General features: G+C 36.3%; 1 protein-coding gene across 2 annotated transcripts in view; it reads right to left on the bottom strand.

Annotated features, from left to right (window-relative positions):
* SPOCK3 (SPARC (osteonectin), cwcv and kazal like domains proteoglycan 3) overlaps window positions 1-24,579 on the bottom strand; it is a 171,380-nt gene that overhangs the window by 47,050 nt on the left and 99,751 nt on the right. For both annotated transcript variants that reach the window (XM_039551262.1, XM_039551261.1), the window contains one exon: window positions 7,078-7,192. In XM_039551262.1, the coding sequence (XP_039407196.1) occupies window positions 7,078-7,192 (115 nt within the window). The remainder of the gene's footprint in view (window positions 1-7,077; window positions 7,193-24,579) is intronic.

Genomic DNA, 24,579 nt, shown 5'->3' on the forward strand with positions numbered 1-24,579 from the left:
ACAATGCTATAGCTTTTGCCATTTAAACTGCAGGACCTTCAGTTGGCCCTGAGCTTTTAGATGTCCCAGTTGAATCTTGACTCTGTGTCAGGGCAGAAACACAGCCTTATTCCTATGATGAAGATATCCAAAGACATAATCCAGGAGGATGCTGTAGTACACCTCAGCCAAATCTTTGAAATAGACTGTTCGGGAGACGAGGATCCTGGGCATGTCATGGCACACATTTGTCACAGTGTTAGTGTAGCTTGACAGGGAAACAAAACAAAGCACTCTGTCCAAAGATATTTAGTTTTAAGAATAATTAAATTGGCCCAATGTATGTACTCTGGAGTGGAGCAAATTTGAGATAACTGACAACGAATGCTTTTCTTAGATACCTTTGAAGGTCTTTGACCACAGCCAAGAGCTGTCAGCCATACACTCACTTGCTGACGAAATTTCTGCAGAAATACCCGTGGTCTTCACTGACCATATTCCTTCAGACTGACATACACAGTGGGAATTTGTCATCTGTGCTGCCAAACATCTCATATTCAGGTGACAATAGAGAGATACACCCCAGGTATTTGGTCCAAGCAAGCACAAAACCAAACAAACCAGTCCAGAAACACGATCATGTACCTTAAAGGTTTTGCATGTAATTAATATTTTATACAATTTTTCATTTACTTATTTAATCAGTAAGCCTCATGCAACCTAAATAACAAGCAAAGGAGACACAGAAGGAAATGCCTGCAATGATGCAGTAAGTGCAGTACCATTTAAGGCAGAGTGAATAATCTCTATCTCAATTTCTGAATGGAAGTGAAACACTTTTATTTCAGAGACTGATGTATTCCTTCCTCTGCATCATTCTGCAGCTTCTGAAAGATATTAAATGCTACAGTTGATCAAGATAGGCTGTTGATACAAGATACAGTTGATACAGAAGGCTGTTATCTGGGACCTCCCTTTTTATTTTCTGGAAGGTGGGATATAAAACATCTCACTCCTCCAACCTCTACTTTCCTAAAAAATAATTACCAATCTAATATAATTAATTTTCTTTATCTTAACTAGTAATCCAATTACAATGATAGTAAAAAAAAAAAATCCAAGGAAATATTAAGACTGAAAATAAGGTAAATTTCTACAGAAAAGAATTATAAGAGAAAACAAATCCTGGCTCATGACAGTCCTACCCTGACTCTTCAAGCAGTATTCAATTTAATCCAGAACTGCTCTTTCTGTCAGGTAGAAAATGTAAGGTATTATACTATAAAAACACAAATATAGGAAGGCCTTATATTTACCACATGAAATGACATAAAATTTTAACTCTGTTTACTTCTTATGTCCTTTTTTCTAAGATGCATATTTCACAGACTGCCTTATTTCTTTATGTAGAAAAAAACCCCACAGGTTTTGATCAATACCAATAATGAACAGTATTACTATACATTATATTAATTATGAATTAGATATCAATTAACTAACAGTACAAAATTACTTTCAGCTGTTCATATTTTTTCTATTGCAATGTCTTGAACTAAAACAATGTCATGTTCAGCAAATGTATTCTGAACAATTGTTTCAGAATATGAGTACACTGCTGTAAAGATACATTTTACATTTTGTGAAAAATTCCAACAAGCAAGAAAACTTGGCATGATTCCAGAAGCATTATCACTGAGTTTGTTGGGGAATTGCAACAGTCATTAATGATATTCATTAGCATCAAAAGAAGCTGATGTACCTGAGATAAGTATTTTGAATATATTAACTTGCAAAATAAAACACTGTGAAGCAGGGAGTTCACTTGTGACTACACATCATTCAACTTTTTGCTTTTTGCTTTTTTCCACCCAGTATTAAGATGACAAAAATAATAATTTCTTTTTTTCCAAGAGGATGGTAAAATTCCCACTCAAAAGCCTTGAAATCAGTTAAGAACTTGAAAGAACTCTCCCATAATCTCACTCTTTCAATCAGATTTGGAAATTTACAGTTTTATTTTCTTGGAGAAATGTTGGCAATACACACTTATGTTACACAAATTTGACCATTTCAGTGTCTATTCATGGGTTTAAAAGGAATACACTATATATCAAACATGAACCAGAAATAAAATTAAACTAGAATAAAATTGTTGTCTGGATAAAGCACAGCTGAAAAAAAGAATAAATTAAAACTTAATTAAATAATTAGCAAGAAGTACCAAACATGCAGAACTAATTTTGTTCGAAGCTCCACGTTTTTTTAAGGAAATAAATCGCACAAATTAAAATGAGAATCTGTTAATGAGACAATACAGAAAATTCTTATTTCTTTCACCCTGTTTCTTCCCTGTTTTAGGTCATCTAATTTTCCCTGAAGAAATCTTACTAATATTTTAATCTCAAGTTGGCTGAAAGGAAGCATGTTTTAAATAAAGTCAAAATAGCCAACAGCTAAAAGCTTTTTAAATCATTGAAAGAGGTGATGCAGGTCGGTGAATTGTACATTACTAAATAAATGTAACAAAGCTTCAAGTAAATGTGCTACTGCAGTAGGTGAAAAAAATAGTTTAAAATGTGAACTCTAACAGGTAGCAGCTAAGTTTGTGGGTGTATGTGAATTTCAAAATTGGAACTTTTGGGCCCTCCTTGCTGGCTGCAACTGGTATGGACTGGTATAAATTTTGATAAAACAAAAGGGGCACATTAAATAAAGAGACGTGGAACAGAATTAACAAATATGAGGCTGTTAGTGCATTGCACCTCTACACACAGCCTATTTTGATTGGGAAAATTGGGGCAGGGACTGAAAGGATGGATCCTGGAAGAATAGCTTCCAGGATGGATCCTGGAAGAAGGAGCCTTCCCTGAAAGAAGACATTTAAGATCCTGGCCGCTGGAAAGATGCTGGAAGTGAGGAGAGATTGTGGAAATCAGCAAGATGCACTGAGATGAACACTGAGGGAGTCACAGGGACTGTGACCCGATACACCTTGGTATCTCTGTGCAGCTTCAGAGCAGAAACCAACACAATTTTCTGCCTGACTTTCCCAGGTCACCAGTAATCCCCCTGCTTGGAACAAGAGTGAGAGAGGCAACTCAAGTTGTGAAATCAAGCTGAGTAAAAGCAGTATCTCATCAGTTCTTGAACAAATCGCAGCACCCAGCTGCACTACTGGCTCTTGCTTACTCTGCTGTGCATGCACAGAACAGGCTAAACTTCATTGCAAGGGGAGGTCTACCAGTTCCTATGCATTCTAGACAGCTGAATATGAAAGCTAAGCACACTTACTACCCAAAGGGGAAGCAGAAAAAGGATTGATGTGTACTTGTTTTCTGGGCAGTTGGGAACAGAGGGGGAGATGGGTGATCTGAACTGTCAAAAGGTAAAGCAGATGAGGTGTCATATGCAGAGCTAAGTGTTGAAGGTTAACAGGACTTGTACATCCTTAAAAATGAGTGCAACATTTGCATTCACCCCATGGACTGGTCTCACACTTCCTTCTCCCAGTGACCCCGTCGGCAAGACCACACTTTGCATCAGGTGCATTTGTTCTTACCCATCACACGGAGGAGCAGGACAAGCAAAGGACAGGGCTTGCTGTATCTGAGAGCAAAAGGACCATGACCATTATTTGGAAAAAAAAAAAAAAGTGCCCACACACTGCCAAGGGGGCAAAAGACTCCTTGGTTTTGTAAAAATGTGCAGTGCACAGAATCCTTCCTAGTTTCTGGTGCCACATAACCACTGGGAAAAGCCTCAGAAGCGCTTAGAAAAATGAAGATCTGCAGATTCCAGCTCAATGAAATCCCTTCACTCACAGCTGTGCAAGTCAGTACGACCTGGATACCCCAGATCCTGGCACATGCTTGAAAAGGAGACTGGGGCAAAAGGGGGACATGAGGTGATGGCTATGCCCGGAAAACAAGATGCCTCCTCATGTGTCTCTTATTTAACACCTCTCTCACAAGTGGTAGTGCTTCCCATTCATTCTCCTTTACCTTTTTTTCTTTCTGCTTCTGCACAACTTCCAAAGCCCTCCCTCTCTTCTCTACTGCCCATATTCATTTATTTCTAACTTTGTTCCCCTAATACTGCCTCTAATGCTCTGCAGATGTCCCCCTCTCATTTATAACCCTAAGTTTATTTGTCTTTTTTGTCTCTTTTTAAAAATTACTGGCGTACCTATTGTAGTTTATACTTTACATAATACCCATTGCTTTCTCTAAATTATATTCAAAACAAAGATGACAAAGAAAGATTTTTATTTTATTGTGGGGTTTGGGCTTTTTTTTGCTTGTAACTTTTGTTTTTCTTAACAACTTATACATCTAGACACAGATCAAGTTCTTAGCACTCTCATTTATGGATTTAACCTAAGAGCCCCTGCACATCAATTAAGTTCAATGTTTCTAAATGTATCATTAAAATGAGACAGCCTTCACAAAAGCCCAGATGCCCTCACCTGCCTCCTGCATTCATCAGAGATATGGATTAGAAAAACTTGATAGTTCACTTCCAAGTTAGAGGACCCTATGATTTCATTATTAGGTTTACATACATTTTAAGAAGAAAATCTGGTTTTCTGAATACTGGTTTAATTTTACTTCCCAAAGGAGTATGGGGATCCACACCAAGACTATTTTGGGAAAGTTCATAGACATAGCTTGCTCTCCAGATACACCAAAAAAAAAAAAATTCAGTAAATTTTCAATCTGAAAAGATGAACAATTGTCCTAAATAGCCTAGGCAGGGAATGTATTTTAGGAAGCCCTTACTTAAGTCATCCTTGAAACAGGAACAGTAACCTTACTTTGCCTGTTCGGCTTTGTCAAATTTGTAAGCAATTGACATATATCTGCAGCGTAGAATCATGGAGCCACATACACGTTTAGTTTGGAAAAGATCTCCAAGATCACCGAGTCCAAATGCTACAACACTTTACAGAGCTCCACTTACAGACAAAAATTGCATTCTTACAACTTTTGTTATAAGAACTTCTGTTGTAAGAAATTTTGTATTCTGTAACAAAAAAAGATGAAATTTCACTGAGGATACTCAGCTCACTTTCATGTTTCTCAAGTTTCCTGGCTTTTGGCCTTGTAAAGAAAACAGATTAACAAATTTCAGCATTGCAATAAAATGCAGCATTTGGAAAAGCCCTGTATTTTTCTTGCTCTGACAATCTGTCAGGACAGGATTAGTGTTAATTCCCAAACCCAGGAGACCTTTTTTTTTCTCTTTTACATAACTAGGCACAAGTAATCTTGACCCCTTGGCAGCTTAAATCATCAAGAGTTCATTCTTAATTTTAAAAAATTCCAATTTTTGAACCAAAAAAAATTTGTCTATACATTTTTTCAGTATTTTAGTACAGAAGTACGAAAAATAGAATATGCTTGAAAGAACATACAAAAGGAAAAAGATAAGTGCATCAGGTGAAACAACTTCCAGCAGAGAAAATGCTAACCTTATTTTGACAAAAACTAAGGGCAATGATAGCATATTAAAAGACTAACACTGGAGAATGGTAAGCCTACTACTCACAGAGAGATGCTTTTCACCTCACCATCTTAATTTCACTTCATGCCCGCTGTTACGCAAATATTCCCATATCCCTCCTGGAGACACAGAAATTATTGCTAGTGGATACTGCAACCACATTCAGGTTACACTGTATATCTTATCAAAGGGGCCACATTAGCCACACCATGCTGGGTCTTCCAGTGCTTTTCATTCCCTTCAACAATGCAAGCAGATGATATATTTATCTATTTATTTTCAAGATACTACATGAAGTTGTAAATTAATGCTTTAAAAAACATCAAGACTATAATTTTACAGAGGAGTTACAGCACAGGGAGCATTTAATTACATATATTCAATTAATATTTAATTACACAATCAATTATATTGCCAAAGATGAAAAAAGGAACCTAAAGAAGTGTTTCAGAGCAGTTTTTTAATTCACTTGTATGCCTGCACACAGTTTAATCTTTATCGTGGTCATCTTCATTGTTAGAAGAACATTAATTTGTTTTTTAAACTAAGAAAAAAATATAGTTTTGACAGTAGCTACAGATTATAATGGAAACAGTAAGACTATCCTGCCCAATAAATCTGGAATAGTGCTTCAAACTAAAATGAAATATCAACATTAATGCAATATTTGTTCCTTTTATTGCTACAAGGCTGCTACAGGAAAAAGCCCATCATCTTTAAAAACTAATTTTGCTGTATTTTCAATGGTATTTGTGCATAAAGGTTCTAGCTTACTCATCAAAAGTGTTACTATACAGAAAGAACAAAAAAATGCATCTAACAGAGATCAGTCTAAAGAAATTTTTAAAATGCAGACCTCCAATCACACTTTTCTTGGCAAATTCAGGTCCATGGTAGCCTAAATCCTCGTAACAGCTCTCTATTCAGAAGCACCGAAGACAGTATCATGTTTTATTAACAACAACATTCCATAATCACTTGGAGCCACTGAAATACAAATATGCTTAACCACCATTTCTTTTTTCTCCAGTTTGTTCCAGTTGCACCAACGGCTAAGAAGCAATGCAAAGCAACTTCATTCTAGCAGCCTAATCTCATGCATGGTCCAAAAGGAAGGTGATTTATTCCTATCAAGCAATTTTCAAATGAACTCACATAATACAGCATTTACTAACAGTTCTACAGCGCAACTGCTTGCTCCTATGACCAGCAACAAGGACTTCTAAGTTTCCTTCCTTTCTACCACACTTTGTTTTCTTGACTATTCAATTGAAAACACTGAGGAGCAAGGAATTAATTTCTTCTTTGTCTTAAATCCACCTAATAAGCATCTCACGGAGTATTAAATAGCAAATGAAAAAAGAACAGCAGTAACTCATACTACAATAGCTCATGTGAAAAATACCATGGTATTTTACTATAGCTACAATTTCAAAACCCTTGGCAAAGGAACAACCTTGAACAAAATAAAGCAGGTTTTATTCAAGAATAATCAGTGTTTCTGTAATATCTGATAACTGTAATATTCTGTGAACAAAATCTTCCTTCCTGCTGGAAATGCACATTAAAAATATTACACGAATTACCATCACTCACCTCTCCTGTCATTTCTGCCTGCATTTGTGGATTTGTCAGAAGGGCAAGGGCAACGTCCTTCACATTTCACTGAAATTTGTTTTCCTGAGACACAGGCTTGATAGTCTAATTTGCACTGTAAAGAGAGAGAATGACTATCATTAGTATAAACATATTTTATAACAAAAAAATTATAGATCTAAGAAATTTGAAGCAATCTTTCATGAAATGCTTAAATCTTTGCAGACACAGGAGCTAAGAAAAGTCTCCTGCTACTTTCAGAATAAAAAGTAGATTAAATAAAGATACAAAGATTTTAGTCCCTAACCTGGCTACAGTTTCAGACTCAATTCAAGCATGAAGGCACTTGTGGTGTGAGACTGACTTGAATATCCCTGCTAGACAGAAGTAGACTGCATTGGTTTTATCTGTATTCTATGAGCAAATAAACACAGCAACAACATTCATTATTGATAGGAAGCAATAAACAGTCAATTTCTATGGAATTTATCACTTAGTTTCTATCTTTAAGATGACAGTGTCCTGGTAAAAAGCATTAATGAATAAAATGAAAAGCTGTGCCAAATGTAATTCTGCAGAGTGACTATCTTTCCTGATACCTAACCTGAAACAGATTCATTTGTGAGGTTGTCATCTGTGTACTTACAGCTCCAATCCAGAAACCATATAAAAACTATCTATATCTGAGGAACAGAATTGTTTCAAGCATGTAAAAATAATGTAGTTTAAAAACACATACAGAGAAAATAGTTTCGTTGTAAACATTGTTCTTCTTTACTGAAAAGCTGAACTCTTCTTCTAATAAACCAGTTCTTTAAATAGAGATCTTTCTCTGGGATGTTTTGCCAAAGTATCATCAGGAAAAACATAAAAACAAAGGGTGAGCAGAGCATTTACAAGAGCTTTTGCAAAAAGCAAAAGAAGGAAGATTGTTTTGGAGAACACTTCATCCTTGAACAAAATATGGAAGATGTCTCATTTAATAGGAAAGGACACAGAAGCATGAGTGAGAAAACAATTCAAGTAACAAATAAAATTATGAAGTGTTTTCTATGTATCAACACTTCAGAACAATCTCACCAGAATGTGTCTTTTATTCCCTGACTCCTCTTTTGTTAGGGTAGCAAACTTCACTGTAATGCAGTTCCATTATATGATTATCAGGATTTCCAGGAAACCCTAAAGTCAAAGTTTGTCTCTCTCCTCAAAACACGTAAGGTGTGGGAGCACTATAGCTATATAAGAATCAAGGAGCCTCCTGAAAGACTGCAGTTGAGGTTTCCAGAGGTTTCCACAGCACTGTGAATTTACAGAACTTCATCAACTTTTCAAGCAGTCAGACTTCTAGTTCTGTCCCACTCTCAGGCAGTTCTGTATCTTGCAGAACCTGAACTGCATCACTGTATCAAAATAATACATTTTTGCATCATTGCCAGTACCAAAAAGACAGAAATTAATACCTCAATTTTTTTTTATTTAAATAAATCATTATTGTACTTCAGTTTTGAATGTGTTACCTTTCGCCAAAAAGGCATGGGTAAAGGAAAATGACACTAAAAGAACCTTTTAATTCTCCCAAAAAAACTCCAACAGAACTGCTCCAATTGAAAGCTACATAGCAGTAATATCTCATAAAGGACTAGAAAATGGAAGTAAAGCAAACACCTGCCTATGCTGATTTTGAAACAACTGAATGCTTTCTCTACCTCAATTATCCTGGCTGTACAGAAGAATACTTGCATTGGCTATGATACCCACCAGCCCTCTCTCCACACAGTACATGACCTAATTCATCTCTTAATACTCAAAAGAATCTTTGGCGTTTGTGGAATGGATTATAGCTCAAATTTATTATTTTTTTCTGTTAAAAAGAGAGGCCCTTCTGTTTTTAAGATATGAGAGGTTTTATTATTCAAACTTAGTAGTTTAAGGATTCAAATCTACAGATAGCTGTGCTTTAGGCTTTGATTACTCCACTTCGTCAGATCACCACTTAAAATTTGAGATATAAACCCATTCCAGGTTTGTTTCACTGAGAACCACAGTATGAAGAGTGAGAAAAAAAAATAAGGTTTTTTTTTTTAACTTCTGAAGATTTCTTTAATCCTTTCTCTGAGAGGTTATTTTTTACAGATTCTGATGCTCGTAACTTTGATTTACTTGAATGTTGCTGAAGAGACTAGTAAATACTTCATAAGTGCTTCAGCTAACATCATGAGTTTCGAGTTTAGTCCTTTTGATTTATTTTTCTTTGAAGATGTCTACTCAGTCCTATTTGCAAATAACACTGTCCTTTTAAATGCTAAAAAAACTAAATGCTCAACACCTGGCACAGGTAGAGATACATGAGATACTGAGTGCACGGTCAGCACACAACACTTCCAAATCACTACTCCCATTCACAGGTATGATCAAATTTTACCCTCACTGAACTCATTTTAAGGACAGGCAGGCAGCAGAGATATATTCATTGTTTTCAGAAACAAAGCAACATCATGGTGCTTGCCTAAGTTGGAAATGAATCAAGGCTGTTCTGACAATTTCATATTAGCAGCTAACAACACCAGGAACAAAACTCTGGTTCAAACCTCTTGTCATCATTCCCCAAATTAACAGTGCACTGGGATACTGTAAAGATAGCTCAGTTAAATAAAGGTGGGCCAAACTTCCTTCTGTGTTACTCTCAAACTGGTAGAAGAGCAAGTAATACACCTGAAAAATTCCACAGAAAAAGAAATCACTGACATACAGGCTATGAGGAAACAACGAGAAATAGTGGTCAAAAAGGAGACATAGTGTGAGGGTATTCATGCCAGTGTACTCAAAGAGATGGCTGATTTCATAACAAGATCTCTCTCCATGACTTTTCAACCGTCTTGGGAATCTGGAGAATCAACAGGAAGCTGGCAAATGCTGACCCTGGTAACTACAAGTCTACCAGTCCAACCTTCATGCCTGGTAAAATTATGGAGAAGATTACTCTGGGAGTTACTGAAAGACATATGAAGGACAATGTAATCACTGGTCAGTGATTCAGTAAGAAGCTTCAGTAAGAAGCCAGGACAGCTTCTTGAGGATGAAGTCCAACTTAACAATTTCCTTTTACAACAGAGTTATCCACCGAGCTGACCAAGGGAAGCCAGTTGATATAATCTTTTTGGATTCCAGTAATGCTTTCAATACCGTCTCTCACAGTGTCCTTCTGGACAAAATATCCAGCACACAGATGGACAAACCTATCATGCGATGGGTGAGCATGTGGCTCATGGGTTGGACACAAAGCGCTATGGGGTAAATGGGATAACATTAGGGATTACATCAGGCTGGTGACCAGTTACTACTGGGGTTCCACACAGCTCCACTGTACGGCCAGTGCTCTTCAAGGTCTTCATAAACAACTTGAATGCAGGACTCAGAAGTATATGAAATAAGTTTGCCAATGATATTCAGTTGGGAGGAACTGTTGACTCCCTCCAAGGCAGAAAGGCCCTGCAGAGAGACCTGGATAAATTATAGGGGTGGGCAATCACCAATTGCATGAAGCTCAACCAAGAAAAGTACCGGATTCTGCGCCTAGAATGGGGCAAATCTGGATGTACAGATGGACTGGGGAATGAGATGCTGGAAAGCCGTGCCATGGAAAGGAAACTCAGGGTCTTGGCTGATGGCAAGTTGAATTTGAATCATTGTGCCCTGGCAGCCAGGAGGGCCAGCCGTGTCCTGGGGACCATCAGGCACAGCATCGCCAGCAGGGCAAGGGAGGGGATTGTCCTGCTCTGCTCTGCACTGGAGCGGCCTCACCTCGAGTGCTCGGAGCAGTTTTGGAATGGCTGAGGTCTTTTTAGCCTGGAGAAGACTGAGGGGAGACCTCACTGCAGTCTGCAGTTTCCTCATGAGGGGAAGAGGAGGGGCAGGCACTGATCTCTCCTGTGTGGTGCCCAGTGACAGGATCCAAAGGAATGGCCTGAAGTTCTGTCAGGGCAGGTTTAGGTTGGATATTAGAAAAACGTTCTTCACCCAGAGGATGGCTGGGCACTGGAACAGGCTCCCCAGGGAAGTGGTCACAGCACCAGCCTGGCAGAGTTCAAGGAGTGTTCGGACAAGGCTCTCAGGCACATGGTGTGACACTCGGGGTATCCTGTGCAGGGCCAGGAGGTGGACACGAGGATTCTTGTGGGTCCCTTCCAACTCAGGTTATTCTATGATTCTAGTGGGTTGGAAGATGATCTAAAGGATATCCTATTAGACATGGAAGAGTTTTAGAAGATAGAAATATAATAAAAATAGTCATAGTATTAAATTAGGCTAAAATATAACGCAATTCAATACAGAAAACTGCTATATTCTACTGTTAGGTAGACAAAATAATTGAGATATTAACAACAAGCTGGAGCAACTGGCTAGACATCCATTCTAAAGGAAAAATAGAAGTCTGGTCATCATTAGAACAACTGAGTGGTATTTAAAAGCATTATACCAGGATATATAAATGCTAGTGCAACCTACAAAACATGTAAGATAATTTCACATAGCTCTGGCACCACTGTATAGCTTGTGACAAGGTTTCAAACAAAAGGAATTAATTGAAAAAGGAGTAACAGGAATGATGAGAAACCTAGAAAATAGTCACTGAAAAGAGGCTGAAGGACTGGATCTTAAGAAAAGAGGATTCACATAACAGCTGTCAAATAGGCAAAAGACACCTGAAAGGTACCTGAAAAGAATACCACAATGAATGTTACAAGAAATAATTGTCTTAAATTGCTGCATAAAGGTATCAGATTAGATACTAGGCAGACTTTTTAAGAAGGATAGTGACATCTTAAATCGTTGGAGAAGCTCTTTGAATCTTAATAATCGTCTTTAGAACTGGGCTTAGATAAATCTGTCAGGAATTACACCTGTGTAGCTTATCTTGCTTTGAGAAATCAGGTGGATCAGATGGCATCAAGCTTATTCAGTTGGGAAGTACAGTACAGACCCGCTTCAGGAATGAAGCAGTGTCAAGAGATTATTGCTTGTATAAATCTTGTTCATTTACTGAAGAGTTTGAAAGATGTGTAATGAATGAACTCGGGAGATGGCACAAAAGAAAAGTAATGCTTATACTGGTCTGTTGATCCTAGATAATTTCAGCATAATTCTGTTTGCTACTGAGTGTATTTGTGCTCTCCTGAGCTCTTGAAAACCTGACATATGATTTGGGAACATGACAAATATTTTTAGATAAACTAAAAAATTAGTTGAATACGTAAACACTTTGCAATGTGAAATATGAACCAAAAAAATCCTTAAATTGGATAGCCACATCTCACATATAACTTATTTGCTTTCATCTGCAGAACCATCTTCTATCTGTAAAACGACATATCACACAGAGGGACAGTGTGTGAGACAGCTGTAAATTAGTTGCTATTTGTAGACTTCTCAAAATGTACAGGGAATAAACACATACTAAAGTAGATGAGGAACTTTGTTTAACTGTCTGGCTACCATATAATAAAAGGCATAAGAGTGTACTGACAACAATTTCCTGATTAGATAAAAGGGAGGTATGTCCATCCTGCGTGTTATGTGAGAGAAGAGCCCTGTTGGAAGAAAGCAACAGAATTAGGATTGCATTTTAAGTCTACACAAAAAGAAAGATAAAGTCCTTGTCCAACACTGACTTTGGCATTTCCTATCATTTTATCAATTTGCTTTTTCTCACAGACATAATTCTGTTCCTTTTTGAGAATGCTACAACCTCAGTGCAAGATAACATTTTTCCACAATAGTACTGTCTTGCCAGGAATATCTAGTGGCTTTTAAACAAAACTAACACCAACTAAGTAATGAGGATACCTGTGACTTCTCTGGCAAGTAAAGAACAGATGCTCATGAACTAGTGCCTTGAGGTACAATCTGCAGACACACCCCTCCAATCCCTCTTTTCCATCTGTATACATCCTGGGCAGCTGGAAGCAGATCTGGTACACCCTACAGCATGTAAGTCTGCAGAAATAAGCTGCCAGGATACTCATCTAGATGTCCAGTGAATACTGTGTCCATTATGTGCTTCAAGCCCTTCACGCTGAAAGACTGAAGTTTGGCCAGATACATCCATACACCCTTTTCTAAACAGAAGCATAACTTGTCTTGGACAAAGTGTGAATTCAGTGTTAAGAGTCTTTTAGATATTTTCGCCTGCTGAGGTGCTGATACTTACAGAAATGCTTTCTAGAACATCATCACATTTAATGCCAAATGTTCAGTAAATTATTTTTTAGATATCCAGTAAGTAATATTTATACAACTGTAAAGTGTCTCATCTTTGAAAGGTAACCATCACCTTTAAGTGCACCTTATCTCAGTGACAACTCTGTAGAAGCCCCTTTTGCACATTTAAAAAGCAAATAGGGTATGCTATCCATATCTAAGAAAAAATACACAAATGAATAATTAAACTCAGATTCCCCTGATAATTATTAGTGCATACACTACAAATAGAATCACTGGGCTAATTTGGAATATCCTTTCAAATCTACATGCTCCTACCAAAAAATGCCCACAGTTCTTCCTTTCCTGTATATTTTCTAGATATCATGGTCAGAAGATTTCTGTATGATGCAATCAACAGGATCTTTATGTACTCTAGTACTTTGCTGGAGTACCACAAAGGTATATTTGTTCCAGTATCATTTTATGTTTCACGGGTAGAAATCTTTCCTGTAGAGCTCCACACTCAGGCATCAATACAGATCTGTTTCCCATCTCTTGCTAGAAGCTGGCATCCCTGACAGCTGAACCAATAATCTCTGATTACTCAGTACTATGTGCTTTCAACTTATCTTCATGTTATGCTTCTTCTATTTTTTTATCCACATGCCCCATTTTCAAACTTTATTCCTATTTCACAAAGCTTACATACATTCCTCACCTCAAAATTTGTCTTCATTGTATTTGGTGCACATTGTTATGTGAAATTATGCTCTCAGATTTGAGTCTAAGTAAAATATGTAAAAAAACTATCTTTTTAAACTCAGTTGGTGGTTCCTGTCACCAAACATAGGGGCAGGGTGGGCAGGGTGAGTGTTGATCAGGTGTGTTCCAGGTCCAGTTCAACACAGACCACTACCTGAGACAGAACATGGAGGAGAGGTGAAGGACTGCTTCATGCAAGGGGCCAATTCCAGGCAAATAAATCATGTGCAGTGCCATCACTTTAGGTTGGCTTAAAATGAAGGTGAAAATGTGGCTAAACTTAGTGATGTGGTAAACCTAATTTTCAAATCATTTTTTATGCAGTTTTGCATTTCTTTACAAAAGCAGCCAAGCAGGTATAGAACTTCAAGTTAAATGCAGCTAGACATAATGTCAAGAGACCAAAATTTCAACTAATTCAAGCTCTAGAAATGAAAAATTATTGAGCAAATTTATTCCTGAAGTATCAGGTCTACAGATGACTTTTTGTCTCATCAGTAACCTGCCAAGCATGTGTATTATTCACCTAAAAAACAGGAGTTTGGATAAAAAGCTTTTCAGCAAACCAGTACTACTATTTAAAATGAAAATAACTGTTGAAAATATTAACCATAAAGAAATGAAACTGCCATTTTGATCAGAGAAAACCAGGAAATATGTCCATTGAACTAAGACCCTGAGCAAAGAAAATCTTTTGTGGTTGAAAGACAACTGATGATAAATTGTTTATGAAGCTATGAATTAGTGAATGCTATTTTCATGACAAAATGAAAACCTGTATGCACAGTTTTCCTCCTATTCACCTCTTGTTTGTCTTCTTCAGCGCTCTGCAGTGCAATGGCATAAAATTAAAAGCTTGAAATCACTGAAATCAGGTCAACTAGATATTCAATCTTTTTCAGACACCCTAGAACACATATTAAGTCACAGAAACATGCCAGTAGATGCCTACTGGGATTATTTAAATTAGGCACCTACTTTTTTCTGCTTTCCTACTTAGGAGGCTCTTAGAGACACATGATGCTTAGGAGCTTCTGCAAATCCTTCTAAGAATTTATCTGCTTTTAAAATCAGCTGTCTGAATTTTTAGACACCTACTCAGTTTGGAAAATACATACCTCACCGTGTTATCCTATACATATTGCAAACAGACCAACTAATATTTTATACCATCAAATGAGAACACAAAGATCAATTAATGGTAAATCCCTACTTGAAATACACTATTTCCAGTAAATTAAGAATAATTCATAATAATGCTTTTCATATTTATGTAAACAATGTAATATATTTTTTCACATCCGAATTAATATTTCAATATTCCTTGAAGACAAAAAATTCTGGAAAAAGGTATTTCAAATACCAAAAAAATTTAAAATTATGGTGCTTTAAAAACTTAATTCACAAAAGGGGTAAAAATATATAACCATGTTACTCATGCTCTTGACTTACTCCAAAAATATAAACATTGATGCAGTCTCAAAATTAACTAAAAGCTTCTTGTAAGCATGCTTAACACAAAAAAAAAATAAATCTCCTTCTGACATATACAAGCATATGCTTAATCCATAAATTCTGGCTCTTACTCAGAGCTCTTGCCTGTATAGTCCAAACCTCAGCACTTCATCACGCTCCTTGTTTCAAACTTCTCCATCGTATTTATCACACCCAAGCTAGAGATGCACAGAATGTGACTCAACACTGTATGTATGTGAGATCCTTCATGTACCCCATTGCTGCCATTCAGTACTTTGCAATTCGGAGAAAACTTCTTGAGAGACAGAAAAGTAAATATTGCTCAGACAAAACTAACTTTACATTTTCAAGTAACCACTACAAATTTGAAAATTAACATTCAAAGAAAAATTTTAAAGGTGAACAAAAACATTTCATTCTCCTACACAACCATCTTAAATATAGCTGACTATATTGGTTCAAAAATCAGCTAATAAAGGTCTTCACTGATTTTCAGCTGGCATGCAAATTTCTGAGTAATGGCAACAGTAAACAGAAGTAATGGCAAAGCTGTAAAACCTTATAATAAGACACAAATGGCTTCTAAAAGTGTGGAATTTTTCATTAAAACAATTTGCTTATTCCTTATTAGCATGCATTATCACTGTATTTTTAATGTGATATGACTTCCTAAGCCATGCTGGCTGATTGCACTGCTAATTAAACAAGTTCAATTTATCCAATTATATCAAAGTTGAAATATTTATAAAGTTGTATCCGAGCTAAAATAGCATCTAAAGGGCATGCTCATTAGTCTTCAATTACAGGAAAAATAATAAAAGTACTAAAAGCAACGTGCATAGACCTAGACAGTCCATACTGGGTTATCCCATCAACGTTTCAAAGACATTTAAACTATTCTTTGTCAAATGTGGTGAAAAAGAAAAAAGAAAATTAAAAAGAAAAAAAAAAGGAAAAATAAATTCTGTATAGTTAGTTACATGTAGGGGAAACACCTAGGCACTCTCAGTTTTCTTCCAGCATATCACCTGTACAGCTCTCTGCTCTTCTGCCCACCTAAAAATGTATGCTAATATTTATATGAACTCCAAGTATTAGACTGAATTTATTGAACAGTCCAAAATACAAGGGTCCATGTGCTATCAGTGACAAAAATATTTGTGCAATTCCACATTCATACTAGTTTTCACTCTGTCAGGAAAGAAACACAGTGTTGTACAAGTGGGAGTTAATATTCCAAAGCATGACTGTTTTTCACTATATTACGTATCTCTTCCTGAGCTTAAAGAGATATATCTTGCGTAGAGGCACACAGAACTGTGCCTAAATCTTTCCCCTTTGCGCTGTTAGTACTTGATTTCTAAAACATGCAAAAATTTTCCTTGTTCTGTGACAAACACATATGGATTAAACCCAGGACAACACAAAGCCAAGTTTTCATATGTTATGTTTTGAATGAAGAGCCGGAGTGACAAATTTTGCTACATAAACACTGACTTTTCTCTTCCAGTATGTCCATGGTGCCCTAAGATGTTACCTTTTTTTTTGCTGTTGTTGTCACATTGCTATGATGTGGAGCACCTACCTCTGACACTTAGTCATATTATGCTTGAATTTGTTTTCAATGAAGTATCTACACAGCAATTAGCTCACATTTATAATATTTCACTGTGAGCTTGCTGGAATAACAAATATAAAAAAAAAAAAACAAAAAAAAAAACAAAAAAAAAAACCAAACACCAGAATGTGAAACTTGGAAGATGATTCTTTAACATTACAGACATTTTACCTCGCTGGAATCTGACAAATTACTAGCACTGAAGCTTCTCTTTTTCTCCAGGCCAGCAGGACTAGTTTATAGCACTATAGCACTGCTGGTCTGAATTTCTGTTATGGTGTCTGAAACCTAAATTTCACAGTATTTCAGCTTCTTTCTAGGTGCAAATGTGACCTGCATGAACACTGTGTAAGAATATATTTTTAGAAGCTAAGCACTTTTTTCTATTTGATTACTAAATTTAATTATATGTTTTAAAAATTTTAATTAGAATAATTACTTTCTTTCTAGTAATTTTCACTTCATTTGCAGTTCTGTAGCTAATTGCTACAGAATGCTTTCACTGGGCCAAGATCTGAGCCAGTTCTCATTCGCCATTTTCTTGTTTCCATCTCAGCTTCTTTAACCCCACTCTTATCATAGATTGTTACGATAAACTCTTAAAATCTGTCACCTAGGTTGACGTTATTTTGCTTCATGTCATCTTTAACCATTCTCTCTCCCTACTAAAAGCTGCTTTTCCATTATTTTAGAAATAAATGCCTAAACAGTAGCCTCCCAACATCATAAAAATCCTTTACTCCCACCTATCTCTAGAATTATTACCATCCTTACCTTCTACTCCACTGAAACCACATTCTCTAATGAGTTTCCACTTGGTAGATCTGAGGCAATTGGGTCTCTTGATCTCCTTCTTGCAACCGACACAACTCATCACTAATCTCTACACTATCTTCTCAAGTGCCCTAATGTTCAAACAACTACAAAACCTAAGAACATTATTAATTGTCTCAACACTCCAGACCCTTCTCTCTCTTGGTTTCTTTACAGAACTGGCTTCTGCCCCACAAGGCTAACTATGCCAGCTCCTGTGTGCAGCTCCTATGCATTTCTGCCTGCATATAATGTGGATACATTTTTCTGGAAAAGAATTGCTATGTGCAAAATTATTTGGATTATTTTAGTTGTAATTCTAGTTACAACATTTTTAATACTATCTGCAGAAGATTAACTTCTAATGGTTAAACCTCTCAGAGAAAGACTTCACGTAAATATGTATGTCTCTAATGCAAACTAAAGTTTAAGAAACCTGAATTTTTAACTATAATCTCCGCTTCACTTTCAGAAGTGTGACTTTTCTAGTTTTCCTTGGCTGTCCTGTTTGATGGTTAACACACAAATTTATATTCGGAATTTTTTATCCATACACTGCTGCTGTGACATGAGAGTTCTTCAACAGACACTGACACTTCTTTCACTTACCTGTTTGTCCTATTCTTTTATTGATTTGTCCTTACAGTCTAGATGCTTTCTATTCTAGAAAAAACATAAAACCATTTAAAAAAAACACACATAGAATCACAGTATGAGTCTATGTTTGAGGGTTGGAAGGAGATCATCTAGTTCAGACCGTCCTGCCATGGGAAAATAAATCTACTTTTCTCAAAGCCCTTTCTAAGCTGGCCTGAACAATCCAGGGATGGGGTATCCACAACATCTCTGAGCAACCCGTGCTAGCAAATCATCACCTATATAGTAAAGAATTTCTTCCTGATATATAACTACATCTATTCATGGTCTGTTTAAAACCATTCTCCTTTATCCTATCACCATATGCACCTGCAGAAAGGCTCTGTCCAGCTGTCTTGTGGGTCCCCTTTCTCCTCTATCACTTGGAAAATGAAGTTTTCCAGGAAAATGAACACATTCGAGGAACCCTCTGGAATGCTTATGCCCTGCTGTGTTGTCCCTCCAACAGGTACCAGGGGACAGCTGAAGTCCCCCATGAAAACCAGGGCTTGTCAAAATGAGGCTGCTCCTATCTATCTCCAGAAGGCCTCATCCCCTTGTTTCTCCTGGGGGAGTGGCCTGCAGCAGACGCCACTTTAATGTCACCTGTCCCCATCTCCCTTTAATCCTGACCTTTAAGCTCTTGGTCAGCGTCTCATCCATTCTGAGGTGGACCTCCATTTTAAGGAATTACATAGATGAAACCTTTGGAAAATAATTTCCAGTCCATAAAGTTGCATTTTTTTGTTTGTATTGAAGTATTAAAGTTTATGTATCTTTCCATGCAAATTCAATACATAATTTTATATTAAATGGACACAGTGTTCTGGAAGTGAAAAATGGAATCAAATTCAATTCTTGCTAGTATAAACGTATCATCTTAGTCTAAGAAACACTGAATTGCTCAGGATTTCAAAATATTAAAGTTTCTGTGAAGCATTTTGTTAGTTTAGCTATTGCCTTCTTTCTCTACAGCTTTAGCAGCTATTTATTTTGAATGCAGTAGATAAAGAGGAGATCAGTTATGTATAATTTGATATAATTTGGAATTTTCAGTACATCAGCCTATTTGAAAATCTGGATTAAATAAAGTTAGTCACCCTTATGATATTTCTCTGCCTCTTTTTTTTGAATACCACATCCTATCAATATAAAGGTTCCTGATAAAATTTCAGGCCTTACTGGCAAAACCCATCCATGTCTGATTTTCCAGCTTCTGCCAATCTCATTTCTTTGTTTTATTATTGTTTGCCTTTTTTAAGCATTTAAACAATAAACAACAAGTTTCTACTATTTCTGTAAAGACCCAAAGTATACTCCAGGATCAATCAAGTAAGATAAATTTTATCTTTATCACTGTCTATTGGTCAGTTTCATTGAAAAAAAAATTTCATTACAGGGTTTTTGTTGTTTGTGGGGTTTTTTTAAAGGGGAGAGAATGGGGCAGAAGAAGGGCTGGCCACGGTTTGTAGGTCCCCTTTTTTTTTTTTTCATTTACCAACAACTTTGTTTTATTTGCCAGTGCACCTCAGCCAGAAGTTCACTGTAACAGTACAACTCAGATTTGGTCTGTAGAAGGTTTTAAATTTTTCCACTTTGAACAGGGTGATTTTGGCTGGGTCTTGTTTGGGCAAGAGACACAAATCTTAATTTTGAGATGTCCCTTTTGACAAAATCTACTTGTATTAGAAAAACAAATCAGTTCTGGTGGAGCACCTAGAAGAAGCTCCTTCTTCCAGCTGCAAAAGTAAAGACCTGCACACTGTAAAACAACTTATTTCAGAGAGATTACATTACTTTATTACTAAAGGTGGCAGGCAATGATTTAACCTTATTATTTTTGTCTACATTTCAACTGACAGTTAAGTCTTACAGCAGATTGCTTAGTAACAAGGCAGATAAAAATGGAAGGGCATAGTGGATTAGCCCAATTTAAGAAGTAAGACTGACATACTTTGAATCAGGCTTGTGAACAATACTTTCATTTACTATTACAAAATAGATATTTTGTAATAGCAGTTCTGTTTCTAGCAGTATCTTCTGAAGTAGGAAAGAACATTCAACAGCTGAGGCATGTGAACTGAAAGCTGACAATACACTAATTAATAAATTTAAATCAATTTAGCTTATATAAAATCACAATCCTTAAAATAACAACAAAGATTAAAATAAAAATGCCAATACTTATTTTTTTTGTTTCTTCCCAACAAGCCGTCTTACACCAAACACACTGCTAAGAGATACAGATTGTTAAGTTAAAGTTTTAAAAATACCTGAAATAAAAAAAGATAGCAATGATTTTTAAAAGAAAAATGTTGAATATGGGATGCCCAGAGAATAAAAATCTATTTCAGATTCATGCAAAAGGATAAACAAAACTTGAATAGAGTATTAAACTCACCCCTTCACACAGTGCAATTTTATCCCACAACTCTCTTTCAAGCCTCCTCACAGAAAGGAACTGTAATTTGGGAGACTGAAGAAAGTATTTGAATATTAAAGATCTAAGTCCACATACCTGTCTATCTGCATACCCTGTCAAGAACCTGTGTCCTCTTTTCTATATACTTTTCTATACAGTTTGCATCTTAGTCTGAGAAGCTAGTTTCGACCCATTACTTTTGCAAAATGTAATTTCTATTGCTGTTTATACATACAGGGTTGTCATCAATAACATGAAGCTTTCATAGGTAGGAGAAGATAAATTTCATAAAAAATTCACTATCAATATGAAGCCATCTTGAGTAAATTGTTGCTAACAATAGAACTTTCGAAGTGATGCTGGAACAAAATCATGGAGCAATGGGCATAATACAAAGATTAATTTTTTTCTGTGGTGCTTTTAAAATACTGTTCATGGATGTTATTGAAGGTTGCATTTTGTTTAAGTGGGACTGTCTACCACATTCAACTTAAAGAGAGAAAACTTCAGCCTATTACACCAAATACCAGAGCTGTAATAAAAATATGCAAAATCAACTAAAAAAAAAAAATTCACCTCCCTATGACCGTATTTTTTTTTTTTTTTGCTCTTGGCCATTTTTCTGAAATTCCAGTTACAATATAGTGCAATACTGGAAAATTGTTCCAACAGAAGCATCCAAGCCTGAGCATCACCATCTCATCCCCAGTTACAGCAGCTTTACAGCATGTGCTGCACAGGAGTGAGCTGCTTCCCCAGGTGAAAGAATGGCAGCAGCTGGCTTGCTGGCCCAAAACACCCCATCTGAGCTGCACTTCATGTCCTTTTATTTCCCTATTAATCCCAGGAAAGATGAAGCTACAAACAGCCTGTGTTTTTCATGGAGAATGTCAAGTATATAGGGATACCAAAGCCTTATGCTACTCAAGCACTGCTGGAAAATTCCTAGTGCAAAAATAGATACTGCACTGTCAAGTGCCAAAGTTAAGAGAAATGCAGAAGGTAAAAACAGACCAACTGTACAACACATACAGTATTATTTAAAGGCTATTAAGTAAAAGTTGTACCACCACCCTGCCAAGGAAATGGCAGGATCTTTTTATACTGAGTATCTTCTCACACAGTGATTAATGTTCACTTTGATTACTCAATATTTCAGCATGTAATATTTTTGTTTAAACATTCTTGTAATGCTAGTAACAAATATCTTACACCTGCTACTGTTCTTTTACACTGACTTCATGAGATTAATTGTGAGTTGAGAAAACAGTAAACCTGACCTGGACCGCAAAAATGAGCGGAAAACAAAATATCCTTACCTGACTCTGGAAAAGCTCAATTTAGGGGATAACCTTTTTTTCTAGATAGTCCACCTACTACATAATCTTTTTTTGTTTGTTTGCTTTCCAAAGCAAAACACGTGTATGACATAGCTACAGTTACATAACTTAATACAAGCATTTCATGGGCTTGTCCTGAAAAGCAAGGATACACTCCCAATACAGCGTCCATCTGACAAATGTCAACTGCCTGGCTGTGTTCTACAACACTACTGCTATTTAATGACTTATTTTCAGAAAACGTATTATACAATTTTCCAGAATCATTGATGAATGCTTTCTAAATAAAAGAAAATTGCTGTATAAACTCCTACTGGAGCTTGATGACAAAGGAAACAAACTTTTCCTGGAATACAGGAACACAAATATTTTTCTTTTGTCAATTTTTAAAAACACTGCTCTTGAAATAACCTGGCAAGGACCTCTGTTTTGATGCAACTGGTACCACAGAATATGAAATCCTCCAATCATTGAAAACAAAGAAAGATAAATATTTATAGGCTAATATAGATATTCTGTGGCAATAAAATTTTTTAGAATTTTTCTTCCGTAAGCTGAGATTTGAAATCTGCCATTACAAGGTAGTGGAAGACAAAAGTACAACACTGCAAAATATGTCTGATGATGTGTTACTTCTGCACTGTTTGCATGCAAGGGGTAGTGAGGCTGGATAATGTATTGCCGCACTGACTGCAGCACTGACCATGCACTGGAATGGAAGCACAGTGTGTCTATTTAATCCACTCATTTCTCATCGCTCCCTCTGAGAAGCACAGCTGCACCTTTAACACATGACACATTTAAAAATATCTGCATCTAATCAGTATTTATAGACTTTTGTACACCTACTCCAGACCAGACCATGAGAGGCCAGAAAGGTCACCTCTACCTATAGAATTATTCAGATTACAGCCATCCTATATGGTAAAATAGGAAATAAGCAGTGAGGTTAAACTGAGGTGATTTTTGTATTACATTAGGAAGAACACAGGGAGAGATTGTAATGAATGAAATATACAGTATTTAAAAAATAAAAAGGATGCTCATCCAGTATTAACTATATTAACTTATCTACCCCATCTATTTAAATTGCAAAGTTGTAGAGACTACCATCTGTATTGCATCTATGTGCTGCCTGGACTTGACTTAAAGACTGCCTGAACCTTTGAATGGCAAGGCAAAGTAAATACTAAGTGACAGCATCACCTAATGTCTCGTAAGATGTCAGCACACTTCTAGCTCAGAAAAAAACATAGGCAGGAGATTACAGTTAATGAAAATACGAATACTTTTCAAATTCTTAAATTAAAGTCATAGTGTTAATGAAAAGAAGTATTTTTTAGCTACGCCAAAGAGTTCAGAATTCATTTGTAGGGCCTCAGATGCTACACACACCTCATATAAGCATTAGAAACTTTTTAATTGCTTTCTTTAAAGGAAGACTAGGATTCTAGACCAAATCCCTATAACTAAATATTCAAGTTTGTAGGAAAAACATTTTCTAATGTAAGAATTAGGATAAACACCTAACAATTGTCAGGGTTTAGGAAGAGCTAGTTATATCTGTTGGTTTTATTTTCTCAAGAATTACATATCCTTGGAGAGGACACTTGGGTGTTCAATCCAACACAGTCCCTCCTGGAAACTAATTATTTTTTATAAACTTCATATGTGACTACAGATACATAAACTTCAGATGTGATTAGTTTGTGATTACAGTAGAAAACAAACAAAAAATTCAACAAATGGAAACTCTAAAAATCTTTAAGTATTAGGAAATATCCTAAACGTATTTTGTTTAAAATATGATATGGCATTTTTTCTTCATAAGTAACAAACACAGAGCTTTTTCATCTCCATCAATTTAATCTATTATTATACTTCTCTTGAAGCACTGGATATTATCCACTAATGAAACAATTTGTTAGTGTAAGGACACAGTGTCAGTAAGACAGAATACAGCAGCTCCTTTCACACTACTGAATTGCATGTTGTTTCTGAGAAAGATGGGTTCATCAAGAGCCCACAATTTTTTCTATTAGAGAGGACTCAGTTGTTAATATTGGCTGAGCATTATTCTGCTGAAATTTTTAAGGAAGGATGCTAAACAAATTATTTTGTTTTCAGCATTAGGAAGTCCCTCCATCTCACAATTTCACCTCTGCACTGTACTAATGAAGTCCCAGGATTTTTAGGCTTCAGCAGGAGCAGCACAAAACATTTCATCCAAACAC

The sequence above is a fragment of the Corvus cornix genome, chromosome 4 (assembly GCF_000738735.6).
Source record: "Corvus cornix cornix isolate S_Up_H32 chromosome 4, ASM73873v5, whole genome shotgun sequence".
In the NCBI taxonomy this organism is placed as follows: Eukaryota; Metazoa; Chordata; class Aves; order Passeriformes; family Corvidae; genus Corvus; species Corvus cornix.